Source organism: Nipponia nippon, unplaced genomic scaffold (assembly GCF_047370975.1).
Source record: "Nipponia nippon isolate SJK-2023a ecotype South Korea unplaced genomic scaffold, ASM4737097v1 scaffold_33, whole genome shotgun sequence".
Taxonomy (NCBI): domain Eukaryota; kingdom Metazoa; phylum Chordata; class Aves; order Pelecaniformes; family Threskiornithidae; genus Nipponia; species Nipponia nippon.
In genome coordinates this window covers 2,323,935-2,343,104 of record NW_028262351.1, presented here as the reverse complement: position 1 = coordinate 2,343,104, position 19,170 = coordinate 2,323,935, and the positions used below count along the sequence as shown (strand labels likewise).

General features: G+C 44.9%; 1 protein-coding gene across 10 annotated transcripts in view; it reads right to left on the bottom strand.

Annotated features, from left to right (window-relative positions):
• Positions 1-3,357: 3,357 nt before the first annotated feature.
• LOC148054180 (CDC42 small effector protein 2-like) overlaps positions 3,358-19,170 on the bottom strand; it is a 92,290-nt gene continuing 76,477 nt past the window's right edge. For all 10 annotated transcript variants that reach the window (XM_087770789.1, XM_087770793.1, XM_087770792.1 and 7 more), the window contains 2 exons: positions 5,713-5,830; positions 3,358-5,268 (listed from right to left, as the gene is read on the bottom strand). In XM_087770789.1, coding sequence (XP_087626915.1) covers positions 5,732-5,830 — 99 coding nt within the window. In that variant the 3' untranslated portion in view covers positions 3,358-5,268; positions 5,713-5,731. The remainder of the gene's footprint in view (positions 5,269-5,712; positions 5,831-19,170) is intronic.

Here is a 19,170-nt window from a genome sequence, read left to right as displayed (position 1 = left end):
ATCATCATTCTCTCATGTTAAAAGCTGTTTCTGAGGAATAATAAAATGTTAAAGAATAAATTAATTGTGCATAGTCTTCTGTAGTAAGCCATGATGATAGAAAAAGGGATATGGAATGAGGAGTTGAAATTTTATCATTAAATTTCAAGTAGATGCAATATTCTAACTATGAATTGGAACCCCACAATCCAGGGGCATAATCATTTGTTTGAAATACTCTTGAAAAGTTTTTGATCTGTGGGAATGTGTACTACCTGAGTCTTATTCCTTGTCTTACCTCTTCCATTAAATTGTTTTCACAAATATATAAACCTAATAAACTTTGATAAACCTGTACTGCTTTCCACTAGTTTCAGACTGGGACATTGTACTTTAAGGTAGGCAAAGATGAGGATAGAAAATATTGCCAATTTATGAAATCCTGTGAGTGGTATTGTTGTCCCAAAAACTTGGGTCTGTTACCCAATGTGCATCGCCCAATTCACACACAGAGTCGAAGTATTTTCCTTTGTTACATAAATGCGCAAATACGGGTGCATGGTACAAACCAGCACAGCGTTGATGTAAACTAACAGTTATTTATACAGTCATCTAATACATATTCATTGTCACTTTGTTAAATGATTGGTTAAAATTCTTCGCCTGCCATGTAAATTACTACGCATGCTCACTACGATTCTCGAGACCTTTACTTCCTTAACCTTTTGGGTCGGTGGGTTTCTTGAGTGGGTGGTCCTTGAGTCGGTGGTCGTGATCTCCCCCTGCCGGCATTACCTTTCCCCTAAGTTCACTTAACTTTGGCAACACTAAGCAGTCCTTTACGGACTGTTAGCGAAGCAGACTATCATTCACTTTAGGGTTCTTTGTTCTGAAACATATATCCTGTTTCATGATGCCATAGTATTATTAGGGTAAAATGAGCAAGGTTAATCTTTACCGACATCAATATGTGTAGTGTAATAGCGATCTGCACAGAAGATGGAGATCATGAAAAAAGAGTAAGGCACTGATAGACATTGAAAGGGTTAAAGCCAAGATAGACAAAGCCACTGCATCAAAATGCCTCCTGAGAGAATTAAAGCCTAGGGGCAAGGAGGACATTTTAAATATCTTAGTTACTTAACTAAACAAAAGAAAGGCCTTTGTCATTTAGAGAGTAGTTAGAATGGTTGTAAGATAAGGTCACAATAGGATGACGACAGCCTTGAAGGACACAGTTTACTTGATGCTGGGACTGAGTTTGCGCAGAAGTAGAGGTCAATCAGCGAACACAGGGAAGAAGACTACGAGCCTTCATCTGAAGACCCCCAAAGACCACCTGAAGACCACCACGGGAGACAACTGCGCATGCGGATTGGACATTTGCATATGTTAATGAGTTCCAGGAAATCTCATGTTTATGTAAATGAATTCTCGGAAATCCTGTGAATATGTAGGATTTTATAGTATATAATCTCTGAAAGTCCACCAAATCGGGGGAGCACTTATGGTGGAGAATCCCCAGTGCTGCCCAGCGCTGCAATAAAGAATACCTGCTTAATAGTAACTTCCTTGCTATTGAGTTTCATTTCAGGGACTCTCTGAATACTCTGTTTCTCCCTTGGGGGATTCGGACTGTGAGGAGAAGCATCCGTGAATTTTTGTATCAACATATCGAATCCCCATGAAGTTGAAAAATATTACCTTGTACTACTTTTGTATGTATTGTACATGGTGTCCTTATGTAGACAGGGCAAGGTGTATGGATTTCCTTAACTACTAATTTTCTGAGTCTGAGGAGGTTTGTGTTTGTTTTTTTTTTTTATCATACAGTGGCAGAGTGCAGTGCTACTTAGGATCAAGACTGTGTTCAGAGATTTGGCTGCTAATGCAGCATCTTCTCATATTAAAAAAAAAAAAAACACAAAAGGGATTAACTGGCTCGTAAAACTGCTCTAGACAGCTATTGGGGAATTTTTATGGTACCCCTCGAGGCAAATTAAACACACGTTTGTTCTTAAACATAGAAAAAAATTTAATGAACAATGCATTGGGCAGTGTTACCGCAATAAGCGTTTCTACATGGAGTCCGCAAAGATGTGTCACAAGCAGCTTCCTTATATACGCTTGCGCCAGCACCAATCCCGAGAGCGGTTGAACGGGGCTCCTCAGCCCGGCCCTGGGCCCATCCCCCAGCCCAGCTCTGCTGCCCAAAGATGGGCCCTGAGCACTTGCATTCCAGGATGGCTACAAGACAATGCTGAGGCTGTTTCTTATCTCATCACCCAGGGAAACTTCAGTCCCTTGCAAGAAGTCGTTCTGTCTCAGGCATTCCTGCTTCCAGCCAGTTTAACCCCTTCTTGCAGTTGAGTCTTCTTGCCCTTCATGCCGAATCATTCCTCAGTCACAAATTACCACTGCTGAGCAGTTACAATTTGAATTTCCCCTTCACAGCTAAACAGGCTAAAGACTACGTGTGAACAGCCTGACTCCCTTTAAGAGGTCAAGTAAAAAATTATTTTTATAGATGGTTATATTAAAACATCTCCTTTTCAATACAAACCTTTTTATACAGTAAAAATCTTCTATAACCTTAACTATTAAAGGGTCTTCTAGTTGATCCTCATCTGATGGTTTTCTCTTGATCTTTCTTTCCTTTTAGAACAAGCATTTTTCCTTAACTGGCAACTTCAACAGATTGTCACATGGTGAATAATTCAGTACCATTCTTAAAAACAATTTAGCATGAAGTTTTAAATAATAAATTGGTTCTTAAAGAATTAACTTTGAGAGTGTCAAACGTAAAAAGTCCATTTGAGCAAAATACAGGAGTAGATGATACTGTGCCTTGCACGTGTATTTAACGGAGATCATAGAATCATAGAATTGTTAAGGCTGGAAAAGACCCTTAAGATACATTGAGTCCAACCGTTGTTGGACTCGATGTACATAGACTCGATGTACATATTGCTATGATGATGTATTTAATTGGTCTTCTACTGATCCCCAGGGTAAAATAATCTGCATCACAATCAAGAGTAAGCAAGGAAACACACATACTAGTTACAGTCAAAAGTGAAGAAATCCTGTAGGAAGGTTTCAAATTTATTTCTTAGTAAGAAACCTCTCCGAGATCCATGCAGAGGCCCCTGGTAAACATATTAAATCAATGAAACAAAACTGCTAATAAAATTAAGATTTAATCACTTTGGCAACAAAAGGGTCAAGTGGCATGAAAAACTCAAGCCTGAAAATACTTTCTTCTCACACTAACAGGTTATTCTTCAGAGAATTTTCACCACAAATTTGTCTGTAGGCTGCAAGTTTTTTTCTAATGCAAATGTAACTAATGAAAAAGAAAAAGGGTAGGCCACCAACTGAAAGAAAAACATTTATTGAATCAAAGTCAATACTTTCCTTTTAATATCTACAAGCCAGCACTGAACTGACTTTATTAAAGAATGAACACAACGTACAAAAACATATGTCTTATAAAAATATGTCAATTTTTTTTCTGGCTATTGATCTGAAGACATTTTGAGGAATGCAAGATAGTTTTGGCAAGTAAATTTAAGCTGCGGTTACTGATGACAAAGTTCAAATAATTTTGTAATCGTAGTATATTTAAGACTCATTGATCAAGTGGCATCAGAAATGCTGACCCCTAAAAATGTCATTGCATTGCTATGTGTTTGTGCACCCCAGACAACTGAACATCTGATCTTGTGTCATCAAGAATCAGTACCTTTATCAGTGAAGACTATCCAACCTAACTGGAACTATTCAACCAGATAGACACCTACCACTGGCATACAGCTTAGGAAAGGCCAACTACCTCCATAGCCCTTGTATGCTGCATGCAGAAGATCAGGTAGGTTCATAAATGTTTAAATCAATTGGATAACTATTGCAATGTGAAATCAGGGAAAGCAGAGGAAGAGAATAAAGACTCATTTATGAAGCAATCTTTATTTATAAACACATGTGTGTTTATGTATAAAAATGGAAACTATTAGGCTCAATTATGCCTTATTTGTTAGGATGGGGTTTTTTCCACATAAAAATTTAATTCAGTCAGGTTTCAAACCATCAACTTGTTTCAAACCACCAACAAGGAGAAAAAAAAAAGGACGATTTACAGAGATAATTCGAAAACAGTGCAATATCAAAATACAATTTTCACAACATGTGAAAGAGAAACATGTTTTGGAACCTGAGCAAAAGGCTTTTTGCTGACTTTGTAAAAAGTCACCCTGTATGTTGTTTTCACTGGCATCTGTTCTGCCAGATTAGTATGTTGCTCTTAGCAACTTCCATGGCCCCTAAATATTTAGTACACAGAAACTGCCAACTACTTAGAGAGGGCTACTAAAATTTTCAGCTAATATATTGCAGGCAGTCTGACATACTGCTACTGGAAATGACCATACAGCCTAAAATTATGAAAAATTGTAAAAAGAAAGAAGCAGCCAAACACGATTCTTTTATTTTTTAAATAGACTAAAGCGCTTCCACAATACTTAGATACTACACAGGTTTACAGTCTTGAGGTCAGCTCTTTCAAAATAAATATACTGAACATTTATAACAAATGCCTTATGAATGCAAGTTTTCTCTTTATTATTTCAAGACCAGTTGGATAAAACTTAAAATAAAGACCTAACTCTGAAGCAGATAAGATACAAGTCCTTTTTCAGAAACAGGCATGACACATGCCACGGCTAAATTTTTCACTAACAACAGTATCATCAGTCTGCAGTAAGCAATTTATTTTTTTTCTGGCACCAAACAGGCCACCATACAAATCAACTCCACAAAGCATGTGGTCATCTATTCTGCTGATTTTGTATGAAATAATAATTTGTGCTTGCAGGGCCCAGGCCTTTCAAAAATGGATATGAATGATGAGAGATTAAAAATATTAATGGAAACTTACTCATTTCTAAATTACTTGATTGGAGAAAATATTTAAAAAATAAAGAGTAACAGAATGCTGTGCATTAGGTATTGATGATGGAAGCTAAGGTTGGTGCTTTAATTTGCTTTAACAAACAGCTAAAACCGATCCTAAACAACTCTATGTCCATGATACTGGTAGGAGGCCAACATGTGCATGTCACTGAAAGGCACGGTAGGACCAATCTCATAAATGGCATCATCAGAGCAGAACGGCAACTTTTCACTGGAGTAATCGCAAAGTGTGAACAATGAGCCATCACTTCTCTCATCACGAACACAAAGCAGTCACCAAGGCAAAAGAGGAAAGAAGATACAGGAACTCACATAAACCTGTAACACAGAAAACACACATTAAACTGAGTTTTGAACATTTTGATAGTGATGATTTTCCTACCATAACATATTTAACACTACACATATTTTGCTTAATTAAATGGAACTGTTGCAAAAATAGTATCCTAATTAGATCACAAAATTCTTCTGAAATTTGGTATACAACTAAGTTCACTTGCAAAGATTTGCCTACAATAATATCTTGGACATAACACAGGCTTAAGGACAGATTTGCAGTCAGCACTGAATTATTAATGTCTTGTTCATTACATAATAACAATCAACATGCTCACCACGATATTGAATGTTATACCCAGAAATGCATTTTAAAATCGTGCATCATAAGGACGCAGCTGTTTATAGGGAGCTAATTACGATATGTGGCAGGATGTTCTTCCTCACTACTCTATCAGTGCCTAAAAAGCAGACAGTAATACTTACTGGAAAGGTTTCCCCAAGGTTATCCTGCCTGAGTGTCTACAAGCTGCATCTGAACACTTGCAGATATGCCACCTCCATAGCCTCCCTTGGACTGCATTTGGTTCTGAATTGAGCTCACCTGGAGACAGAAGGGAAAGGGGGTCAGAGAAAACAAGGCTACAGGCAGAAATGAACTATGGCATCTTTTTGCTTTTGGTTTTATTTTTTGTTTTGTTTTTCAAGTGCTCTCTCACCATTAAAGCTACATTACTTTTGCATGAGGACATATGCAGAGTAGGCTTTCTGGAATTTTCACTTCTGCAGGCAGCTCAGCAGGAGAGATGGAAGAACTGGTGCTGATGCAGAAGTTTTTCCTCTATCCCAAAGAAAACTGGCTGATTCAGGCTTTCATTGAGCTGCTTGATTAATCAAGAAAATTAATCAAATATTATCAGTATCCAGCTCCACTCTATCTGACAAGCTGTAATTTAGCTTGTTATATGGAAAACATTCTTCGTCAAGTATGATAAACGAGTGAAGTTAACACCATTACATTAAAAATGCAACAGTCAATTTATAAAATATCTGCATAGTAACTGTACTGTATGGCTAATTTCAGAACATTTAAAATAGGGCTTTCTAAAAAAAAAAGGAGCCCTTTTGGTGTATGGAAGATTTTTTGGTTTGTTTTTTGTTTAAGAGCACGAACTTAACTTTTCCTTGATTTATACTATTCCTTTAATCAGTGTGGCATTTATTTTTTAAACCATACTCAGTCTATCAACTTCTCTGAAATTATTTTATTTGAAGGCATTTTTAAGCTGATGCAAACAAATACATAAAAAACACCCTCCACCCCCCACCCCCCTATGGCTTTCATTGTCTTTATCAATAAAAAGGACAGGACTCTAGTTCTTTTGTGCTTGTGCTGCATGAGTCAAAATAATAATCTCCTAGTGCCTGCAGGAAGACAGCTCCAATCTTAAAGGTTTGGCCTTTTTCTCTTTACACCTCAGAGTGTACATAACAAGTACACAATGAACACGAAGTACTTAAAGCTACAGGTTCTGAAATAGCACTTGCAGTAAGAAGCCTATGTCTGCAGGGCACTATTTGCAATTATTTCAGGTATGCTCCTTCATAGAGACCTCAAAACACCACTAGAAAGCTGTATTAAAACAGTGTTGGAGAAATATCTTCAAGTAGCTTGCATGATATTTATCCTATCTGCAAAGACAAAAAAAAAGTACTGTCTTCTAAATAGACATCCACAGCAAAGCACAAACAAACAATGAATCAGAAAAACTCCTGCACATTGTTTCTCAAACCAGTGTGAAAGAAGCCTGTTTTAGGATATTTGTCTTTGATGGTACAGTATATTGCAGTGCCGTGCAAGAGATCTCTGAGCTTTTTTATATCCTTAAACAGCACAATGTAAAACCATCTTCTACTTTTGTGATTTATTCAAATAAGCAATACAGCTGCAGTAAAGCAAAGTTATGTTCAAATTTTTCTTCATGGATAAGCGTTCAGATCCAATGCTCTAGTGGGTCTGACACCAGAGACTACACAGTAAGGAAATGTGGAGGGAGTGTACCACCCCATTCATGGGGTAGGGTTTAAAAACTTTCATATTTCACCAAGCTGATGATCACAGCATCTTCTCTTGGCCTTTGGAACAAAAGACATTTGAATGTAATCAATCTATTTCAGAAAAAACTCTACAGGTAAATGTATTCAGAAGAATGACTTAATGACTCCATTAATTTAATCTGAATGAACCCTACCTCTAGCGAAACAGAGCTAGAAAGACACATCTCCAGGGCATGTCACCTTCTAGCTGACAACTTACCTACATCACTTGAAAAAGGAACATTATATCAACACAAAATGCAAGGCTAAAGAGTAAATTTTCATGAGTACTTCTAAAGTTTAAAAGAATCTCGCTGGTACCTGAGTCTCACATAACATAGAATCATAGAATCATAGAACATTTTGGGTTGGAAGGGACCTTTAAAGATCATCTAGTCCAACCCCCTCTGCAATGAGCAGGGACATCTTCAACTAGATCAGGTTGCTCAAGGCCCTGTCCAACCTGGCCTTGAATGTGTCCAGGGCATCTACTGCCTCTCTGGGCAACCCGTTCCAGTGTTTCACCACCCTCATTGTAAAAAATTTCTTCCTTACATCTAGTCTGAATCTACCCTCTTTTAGTTTAAAACCATTGCCCCTTGTCCTATCGCAACAGGCGCTACTAAAAAGTTTGTCCCCATCTTTCTTATAAGCCCCCTTTAAGTATTGAAAGGCTGCAATAAGGTGTCCCTGGAGCCTTCTCTTCTCCAGGCTGAACAACCCCAACTCTCTCAGCCTTTCCTCATAGGAGAGGTGCTCCAGCCCTCTGATCATTTTTGTGGCCCTCCTCTGGACCTGCTCTAACAGGTCCACGTCTGTCTTGTACTGGGGACCCCAGAGCTGGACGCAGTACTCCAGGTGGGCTCTCACAAGAGCGGAGTAGAGGGGGAGAATCACCTCCCTCGACCTGCTGGCCACGCTTCTGTTTACGCGGCCCAGAATTCGATTGGCTTTCTGGGCTGCGAGCGCACATTGTCGGCTCATGTCCAGCTTTTCATCCACCAGTACCCCCAAGTCCTTCTCCGCAGGGCTACTCTCAATCCATTCATCCCCCAGCCTGTACTGATACTGGGGATTGTCCTGACCCAGGCGCAGGACCTTGCACTTGGCCCTGTTGAACCTCAAGAGGTTCACACGGGCCCACCTCTCCAGCCTGTCCAGGTCCCTCTGGATGGCATCCTGTCCCTCAGGCATGTCAACCGCACCACTCAGCTTGGTGTCATCCGCAAACTTGCTGAGGGTGCACTTGATCCCACTGTCTATGTCAATGATGAAGATATTAAACAGTACTGGTCCTAATACGGACCCCTGAAGGACAACACTCATTACCGATCTCCATCTGGACATTGAGCCATTGTCCACTACCCTCTGGATGTGACCATCCACCAAACAGTCCATCCATCAAATCCATATCTCTCCAATTTAGAGAGAAGGATGTTGTGGGGGACCGTGTGTAGTAAAGATAAGGGCTGGCGACCGGAAGATCACGTGCTGTACGGAAAGAGTTAAGGGTCGACCCTCCCTTGTCTCCGCCCCTTATAACATGACACACCTACTGCTGGGGGTATAAAGCCCGGGTCGGCTGGAGATCTAGGGGGATAACCTTGATGTGTAGTGTTTGCTACACAGTGGTGACCCCGACGTGATCAGGCAACAGCGATGGAGCTCGCGGAACTCATAAAGGTACTAAAGTCGGTAACGACAAGGGTGCTCAAGCGGGGGTTTGCGGCAAGGCGGCGCCGACCTGCTGCACGTGGTGTGCTGATGGGGCAGGAATCTCCTGGGAACGAAAAGCCAACAAGTTTAGTTTCGGAGGGGACACAGGCTGGCTGGGAAGGAGTGGCCTGTGGGACACAGACGGAACCGTTGTTACTGGGGGCTGAGCCAACGGAGGAAGGGGAGGTGCAGGGAGACTATGGTGCAGCGGGAACAAAGGAGTCGGGAAAGGTGTTCCCGATACAAGTGGGGAGTTTAGAGCGGCCGCCCACGGAACCTTCGGCACCTCCTGCACCGGCGGATCTGCCACTTCCTCAGTACCCCTGGGGCGAGTTGCAACAATGTGTGGAAAGGGAGCTGACTGATAGGTTGCTGGATTGGGTCCCGGGGGCTGATGTGGGATCCCAGCAGTATCGTGAACTACGTGAAGGAAGATGGCGGGAAGGAGAAAAAGAAGGCAAAACACCTGAGGACGCCCCATTGTATCCCAGTGATCGACGAGTGCTGGACACACAGAGAGCGGAGCGCAGGACATCGAGGGGGGGTGGTAGGGCTCCCCCGGCACTGCCAGTGATACCTGAGCCACCAGAGGGAACCCCTATCCCTAGGGCAATGGGAAATCAAACTGGTATTCCCTCACAGTGGAGGGAGCCTGTACACGATTACCCCATGAGCTCTGATAGCAGTGAGGGTGAAGGGGTGACGAGGGATCCTCGATTGTTGCTCATCCGCCCCCGCTTCCGAGACGGACTAACGAGGTTTCAAGGGAACTCGAGGCATTGATCAGCCGATTGAGAGGGGTGGTGGCAAATGCGGAAAGTCTTATGCCAGGGGGAATGCCGAAAGAGAGGGCAAACGGGACAGATTGGCAGATGATTGCAAAAAATTGTGTCTTGGAAGGAGTGCGATTCCAGGCCCCTCCGATTCGAGCATTTCCTATCCGAGCAGCCCCAGGTGGAGGATATGAGTGGCAACCGTTAGATGCAAAGTTGGTGAAAGAATTGGTCACAACGGTGAAAAGTCATGGATTAAATTCCCCAGAGACCCAAGTCCTATTAGACTGTGTTTTTGCAACGCCGCTTGCACCTTTTGATATCATTCAGTTGATGCGGGCCGTATTGACCCCCTCGATGATGGTATTGTTTAGGGAGGAGTGGAGGAATCGGTGCACCCAAGTTGTTATTGAGGCGCAACAGGCCAACCATCCCATGGCAGGAGTGACTTTAGAGCAGCTGATGGGTGAAGGGCAGTTCGCAACTCCTCAGGCACAGGCTCAGCGAATGCGGGGGCGCGATTTTGCTGCATCTTCGAAAGCTGCCCAGGAAGCAATACGCATCATCGCAGCTCTTGATAAAAGGGAGCCTCCATGGGTCCAAATACGGCAATCGTTAAGTGAGCCCTTCACAAAGTTTTTAGACCGGCTGCAAGCGGCGCTCCAGGTTGCTCGACTTCCTGAGCAGGCTAAGGAGGCAATATTGCTTGACTGTGCACGTACGCAAGCAAACCCACAAACTGCAGTGTTGCTAAGACAGTTACCCATAGGGACCACGCTTTCACAGATGATTCGTTATGTGCTGGAACAGGAACAGGCGCAAAGTATGCAACCGGTAGTGGCCGCAGTCCATGCGGCCTGCCGCGGCGCACGACTTATGTGCCATAGGTGTGGGGGGCAAGGACACATGGCGCGACAATGCCCTTCAAAAATAAACACCCCCGGAACAGGGGAAGGAGAGAGAGACCTACGATGCTGGCGCTGTGGGCGACTAGGCCACAGAGCTCGACAGTGCAAATCGGGGAGTCAGCAAAGGAGACCGGGCTGGGGAAACGAGAAGAGGGGATGGCTGAGGGCCGTGCCATCCCCACCTGCCCCAGTGATCAGCTCAACAGGCCCGACGACAGCAGCGCAATGTATGGCACAGGGAGTCTCTCCTTCCCCGGGACCAGCACAGTCGCCTGCGGTCCCAATGATGCAATATCCAACTCAGCTGCCTTGGGGAGATGGGAGCGCGCAATAGAGGAGGCTGGGGATAGAGCCTCGCCGTATGTGGCACTCACCCTAAACATGACCACACGACCAGAAGTAGATATTATAGTTACCCCATGGCTCCCAGCGTTGGGGGAACACCACGCCTCGTGTTAAGAGCCCTTTTAGATACAGGAGCGGATGTTACAGTAATCCCATCACATCTATGGCCAGATGATTGGCCACTCAAACCGAGAGGTTCGCTGCAAGGCGTGGGAGGCATGCAGACCTCGCATCAAAGCAGGAACCCAATGCAAATTATGTTGAAGGATCCGGAATCTGGACAAGCTAGGGTAGCATGGTGTAACCCTGTCATTGCTGAGTTACCCATTGTCATCTTGGGACGATGTTGCTTGCAGAAGATGAATATAGTGCTGCGTACAAATTTATCATAATGGCCACTGCCTGTGTCCGCCCATTAAAACTCACCTGGTTGACAGATAAGCCAGTGTGGGTAGAGCAGTGGCCATTGACAGAGGAAAAGAGGGCGGCTGTTCGACAATTGGTACAACGAGAACTTGACGCAGGACACATCGAACCCTCTACAAGTCCCTGGAACACCCCCATTTTCGTGATAAAGAAAAAATCGGGAGCGTGGCGACTGCTACATGATCTACGCGCAGTTAATGCATGTATACAAGACATGGGTCCGCTACAAGCGGGCCTCCCTTCTCCGGCCATGATTCCACCTGACTATCAAATAGTGGTTATAGATATTAGAGATTGCTTTTTTAGTGTTCCCTTGCATGAAGAAGATAGAGTACGCTTTGCCTTTACTGTTCCTGAGCCTAACAATCAACACCCGTGCGCCAGATATCAATGGAAGGTGTTACCCCAGGGCATGAAAAACTCACCAGTCTTGTGTCAAATTGCTGTAGCTGCTGCGATACGCCCTATTCGAGAAAATTTCCCTACGGTCATCATTTTCCATTACATGGATGACGTGTTACTGGCGTCCAACCAAGAGGAGTTACTGGAAAAGGCACGCGTGCAGCTGATAGTCAGTTTGGAGCGACATGGGTTACACATTGAGCCTCGGAAAACACAGGTAGGGCGTGCAGTAAAGTATTTAGGTACTCAACTGATGCCACGAAGCGTGACAGCACAATCATTTGAAATTCGGACTACAGTGACAACACTCCATGAGGCACAAAAATTAATTGGACAACTATTGTGGCTTAGAAACTTTATTCCAATATCTGAGGCAGAAATGACTACCTTATATCAACTCCTGAAAGGAGGAGATTCCCCCTAGCTCCAAGGACTCTTTCAAGAAACCATCAGGAGATTCTTAGGACAATTATGGAGCGAGCCCAGCATTGGGGTCTCGCTCGATTTACACCTGAACAACCAGTCACTGCCCTGATTTACATGACCGATACCGCTGGCCATGGTTTACTAATTCAAAATAATGGTGAAAAAGGCTGGCCTTTTGCTTGGTTGTATCAAGGCAAACCAAAGACGGCTTTAATTTCTTGGCCAACATTATTATCCCAGCTTATTCTCCGCTGTCGGAGGCAAACTCAACACTTAACAGGGAAGGACCCGGAGGTCATCGCATTGCCCTGTTCTTTGGCACAGTGGGAGTTGGTACTTCCACAAGTGGGGCTCCTGCAAGCGGCGATAGCTGAATTTACGGGTCGTATTGAAGGTCTAAGACCACACCCCTGTGGGGAGATAATCCAGGTACTCCATTTTTTGCCAGCTAGTGCCATAGTTGAACAACCCACCGGAGGCCGCACGGTTTTTACCGACGCGTCATCGATTACTGGGAAAGCTGTCGTTACATGGCAGGAGGATGGTCAGTGGACCCACATTAGTTATCAAGATCAAGGGCAATCCGTGCAGTATCTTGAGGCCAAGGCGGTATGGATGGCTCTCACTCAATGGCCCGAAGAGGCCTTGGATCTAATCACAGACTCTTGCTATGTATATAAGTTACTGAAGAAGTGCCGATGGGCACTTGGGGCAACGTCAGAGATTGCCGGAATGTTGCTCACCGCACTGCAAATGAGAACCGCTCCTGTCTGTCCTATCCATGTTAATAGTCATAGTTCCATACCGAGTTTTCTTTCTGCTGGGAATGAAATAGCGGACAGCTTAGCAAAGAGCGTACTGGCGGTTGAAGAAACTTCTAACCTAAGGCGAGCTTTCCGCCTGCATGAGCTCCTCCACTGTGGAGCTCGCGGTTTAGCTAGGCTCGCTGGCATTACGTTGCAAGATGCTCGCTCTGTGATTGCTGCTTGTCCTGTGTGTTCCAAAGGTCCCCTCTGGGAGGCAGGGGTAAACCCTCGAGGGTTGCAGCCCAACCAAATATGGCAGTCTGATGTTATGATTTATGAACCCTTTAATCCACGTAAGTATCTGCATGTCACAGTTGATACCTGCAGTGGAGTTATTTTAGCGACTATGCATGCTAAACAAAATGCTCTCTCAGTTATTTTACATTGGCAGGACTGTATGGCGCAACTTGGCATCCCACAAAAAATTAAAACAGATAATGGAGCGGCATATGTCAGCAAGAAGACAAAGGACTTTTGCGCGCGCTGGGATATTCAGTTGAGTCATGGCATTCCCTATAACAGTACGGGCCAAAGCATTGTAGAACGCGCGCACCGCACATTAAAAGAGTTACTCGACCGACTTAGGGAGGGGAAAAGATAAGCCCAGGAACAGGGGTTCCCCCTCCCCTTGACCCTCCCTTATTTCGGGCACAGCGTCTGTTGACGACGGCACTAATTACCTTAAATCATACCATTCGAGGGAACACCTATAAAACCCAGACTGCAACCCAGGCACATTTCCGGCTCGATGAGAACGAAGGGCCTTACCCTTTGGTTCAAGTACGGGACCTGCAAACCCGTGAATGGGGGGCCCTTATTCCCTCCGTTGCTTGGGACGTGGGTATGCGTGTGTGCAAACCGAGAAAGGGACGCTAGAATGGGTACCCAGTCGAAATATTCGACCGTATAGACATTAATCAATCTATTGAGTCTTATCTTGACAGGTTACCATTTCCCTATGCATCCTGATGGTGTGGGGGAGTAATGAGGGAGCCGCGACGAACTACTGGCTGGACTGGGCAAAATCTATGAACGTAACGGATGCGTGTCTGTATAAGTCTTACCATATATCGATTATTTTACACGCAGCTTCCCCAGCAAGATCCAGAACTACTGGAGCTAAGGGAGGGGGAAATGTAGTAAAGATAAGGGCTGGCGACCGGAAGATCACGTGCTGTACGGAAAGAGTTAAGGGTCGACCCTCCCTTGTCTCCGCCCCTTATAACATGACACACCTACTGCTGGGGGTATAAAGCCCGGGTCGGCTGGAGATCTAGGGGGATAACCTTCATGTGTAGTGTTTGCTACAACCGTGTCAAAGGCCTTACAGAAGTCCAGATAGATGACATCCATAGCTCTTCCCTCGTCCACTGATGTAGTTACTCCATCATAGAAGGCCACTAGGTTGGTCAGGCAGGACTTGCCCTTGGTGAAGCTATGCTGGCTGTCCCGAATCACCTCCCTGTCCTCCATGTGCCTTAGCATAGCTTCTAGGAGGATCTGTTCCATGATCTCCCCAAGCACAGAGCTGAGGCTGCCAGGTCGGTAGTTCCCAGGGTCCTACTTCCTACCCTTTTTAAAAATGGGTGCAATGTTTCCCTTTTTCCAGTCCCCAGGGACTTCACCTGACTGCCATGACTTTTCAAATATCATGGAGAGTGGCTTGGCAACTACATCAGCCGATTCCCTCAGGACCCCGGGATGCATCTCATCAGGTCCCATAGACTTATGTATGTTCTGGTTCCTCAGGTGGTCACGAGCCTGTTCTTCTCTTGCAGTGGGAAGGACTTTGCTCCCCCAGTCCCTGCCTTAAGGTCCATCCACTTGAGAGGTGTGGGAAGAGAGGTTGCCAGTGAAGACTGAGGCAAAGAAGTTGTTGAGTACCTCAGCCTTCTCCTCGTCTGTTTTTACCAGATTGCCAGTCATGTTCATCGGGGAGGTATACTTTCTTTGACCTTCCTTTTCTGGCTGACATACCTCTAGAAGCCCTTCTTATTATTCTTTGCATCCCTTGCCAAGTTCATCTCCAGCCGAGCCTTGGCGTTCCTGATCCCATCCCTACACAACCGGGCAGTGTCCCTGTACTCTTCCCAGAATACCTGTCCCTTCTTCCACTGCCTGTGCAATCTCTTCTTGCCCTTTAGTTTGACCCACAGGTCATGGCTCAGCCATGCGGGCCTCTTCCCTTCCTTGCCTGATTTCTTGCACCTGGGGATCGAGAGCTCTTGTGCTCTATGGAAAGCATCCTTAAAGGTCTGCCAGCTCTGTTCTGCAGGACTGTGAACTCCACCAGTGCATGATCACTGCAGCCCAGGCTGCCTCCAGTCTTGATGTCTCCAATTAGCTCACTTGCATTGGTGACCATCAGGTCCAGTAGCATCCCCTCTGGCAGGGCTGTCTGTTATCTGGCTTAAGAAGTTATCCTCAATGCACTCCAGGAGTCTCCTAGATTGCCTATAGCTCGCCGTGCTACTTTTCCAGCAGATGTCGGGGTGGTTGAAGTCCCCCAACAGGACAAGAGCCTGTGAGCACAATGCCTCCTGGAGCTGGAGTAAGGCGGCTTTGTCAATAGGCTCCCCTTGATCGGGTGGCCTGTAGTAGACACCAACCACAAGGTTCCCTTTCTTGCCTCGGTCTCTAATTCTTACCCATAAGCTTTCAACCTGCTCATGGCTATTCTTCAGGGACAGTTCTTCACACTCTATCCATTTCTTGACATAGAGAGCAACCCCTCCACCCCTCCTACCTCGACTGTCCCTTCTGAACAGCCTGTAGCCACTGATAGCCACACTCCAGTCATGGGATTCGTCCCACCAAGTTCCAGTAATGGCAACTAGGTTGTAGCTTTCTAGCAGCACGGTGGCTTCCAGCTCCTCCTGTTTGTTGTCCATGCTGCATGCATTGGTGTTGAGGCACTTCAGCTGGGCTGTTGACCGTGTCACCTTCTTAGAACACACCTTAATTCCTTTGAGGTATTTCCCTGGTGTTTCCCTGTTGGCTCCTATTACCTCAGGAGCCCCTGGCTCATCTCCGTAAGACTTTGTGTGCTCCAGTGTACCCAGCACATCTCGGAGCAACAGGCTGAGGGCCCTCGCTAGCAACCCATCCTTCTAACCTTGGCGTGTCGTCCCACAGCTTGTCACAGGCAAGCCTGATATTATCGCCCTCCCCCTTCGAGTCTAATTTAAAGCTCTGTCAATGAGCCCTGCTAGCTCGTGAGCAAAGACCCTCTTCCCCCTTTGAGAAAGGTGAATACCATCCAACGCCAGCAGGCCTGGTGCCGTGTAGGCCATCCCATTATCAAAAAAACTGAAACTGTGGAGGTGACACCAGCCACTGAGCCATGTATTAATAGACTGGGTCCATCTGTTTCTTCCAGTGTCGCTGCCTGCAACTGGAAGGATATAACCTGTGCTCCAGATTCCCTTACCAACTGTCCCAAGGCCCTGAAGTCTCTTTTGATTGCCCTTGGACTGTGCGTTGCGGCTTCATCACCACCCACATGGAAGAGCAGAAATGGGTAATAGTCCGAGGGCCATACCAGGCTAGGAAGTTTCCTGGTGATGTCCTTAACCCGGGCCCCAGGGAGGCAGCAGACTTCCCTAAGAGGAGGGTCTGTCTGGCATATTGGACCCTCTGTTCCCCTCGGAAGGGAGTCGCCTACAACTATAACCCATCTTTTCTTCCTCATGGAGGTGGTCGTGATACGGGGGGGGTAGGCCTTTCTGACCTTGGCAACACCTCTGGTGTAGATGGACCATCATCCACATCATCCTTTGACTGGCCTTCCACATCCAGAGTCTCATACCTGTTGTACAGAGGCACCTGGGAAGGCAAGGTAGGCAAGGAGGAGGTTCACCTGCCACCCCATATGCGTGTTTATGTTAGCAAGTAAAGAAGTATCAGTCTAAAATACGGAGGCTGTTGCACCTAAAATAAAGAAACTCAAACAAATGTAAGCTTGACTGCATTAGTAGTTCAGTGGCCATCTTCTGTATGAAAATTTATGTAGGATACATACATTCGACACTCTCAAGGGCAGAGAGGCCCTGCAGAGAGATCTGGACAAATTAGAGAGCTGGGCAATCACCAACCATATAAAGTTTAACAAGGGCAAGTGCCGGATTTTGCACCTGGGACAGGGCAACCCTGGATGTACCTACAGACTGGATGTACCTACAGACTGGGGAACGAGAGGCTGGAGAGCAGCCCCGCAGAGAGGGATCTGGGGGTTCTGGTCGATGGCAAGTTGAACGTGAGCCAACAGTGTGCCCTGGCAGCCAAGAGGGCCAACTGTGTCCTTGGATGCATCAAGCGCTGTATTGCTAGCTGGTCGAGGGAGGTGATTGTCCCACTCTACTCTGCGCTGGTGCGGCCTCATCTTGAGTACTGTGTGCAGTTTTGGGCGCCACAGTACAAAAAGGATACGAAGCTACTAGAGAGCGTCCAGAGGAGAGCCACAAAGATGGTGAAGGGTTTAGAGGGGAAGCCGAACGAGGAGCAGCTGAAGTCACTTGGTCTGTTCAGCCTGGAGGAGACTGAGGGGAGACCTCATCGCAGTCTACAGCTTCCTCACAAGGGGAAGAGGAGGGGCAGGCGCTGATCTCTTCTCCCTGACAACCAATGATAGCACCCGAGGGAACAGCAGGAAGATATGCCAGGGGAGGTTTAGGTTGGACATTAGGAAAAGGTTCTTCACCCAGAGGGTGGTGGAGCACTGGAATAAGCTCCCCCGGGAGGTAGTCACGGCACCAAGCCTGACAATATTCAAGAAGCATTTGGACAACGCCCTCAGACATATGGTGTGAATTTTGGGGTTGTCCTATGCAGGGACAGGAGTTGGACTTGATGATCCTTGTGGGTCCCTTCCAACTCAGGACATTCTATGATTCTATGAATGTCAAAAACACTGACCAAAAAGCAGGTCTAACAGAATTGTGGGCTGACAAGGTGGCACTCTTTCTGAAGCAACCTCCTTTTTAGGCAGTCTAAACTACAAGAACAAGCACAATTAAATGCTTTTTTTTTTTCTTCAAAGATACCATTGCCTTCCCTATGATGATACATAATAACAAAGGTTCTTTTCTGTGTTATGTCTAATTTAGATAGGATAAGGATTCAAGAATTTTGGAAGGGATCACACCAATTGAAGACCATACAATCTATTGTGTTGCGTATCTAGCTAATTAATTTCTTCCCTCCCCTTTAAAATCAGGAAATAAAATGGTCCTTGAGAGAGTAAACAACAGAAAACTAAGTAAATGAGAAAAACTAAGAAAAGAACAGAATACATGAAATAAAAGGATAAATTGAGGATTATGAAGCAGAAAACGAAAAGTGAGAGACTTCACCATGGAATACAAAGATAAAATAGAAAGAAGGTGATGGGAATGAGAAGGGAACAGTGCACAGAGTGTTCCTACTGTATAATTTTACCTTTGACAAAATAACAAGTTTCTTTACAGAGAAGGCAAACAAAATCAAAATATTTCAGTAGTCAGAAAACTACTGTACTCAGAAGCATGAGGATATATAATGAAGAACAATGCTGATGAAAAAGGCGCAGAGCAAATAGATACTGATCTTATTCCCAAATCTATATGGGAAAAAGCTAATGAAATTGCAGGAGATCTTCCTAAGGTATTCAGAATAGAGAAGGCAGAAGTAAGTTCACGAAGTAGTATAATGTCCATACTATAAAGGAAGTTAAGCAGCAGAAAAACACATGAAGAGAAGACTGTGATCTTGGAATTTACACTGTCAAGAATTAACACAGAGACTGGATGAAATATTACCACAGTGAGTCACCAAGGAAGAGGCAGGAAAATAGGCAAATGTGAAAAAGTAGAGATTCGTGCTTCTAAAAAGAGAGAGAAAAGGATAATTTTTTGCATACTGTCTCTTCTTATCTGGGATCAGAAAAATCACTATGGTCATTGATGCAGCACATTATCCAAAAGAAAAAAAGAGAAAGAGATACAACCAGTTACATGTGTTAAAATGAAAGAAAAAGTCCATGTAGGGAGACAATAATGATTATCTAAT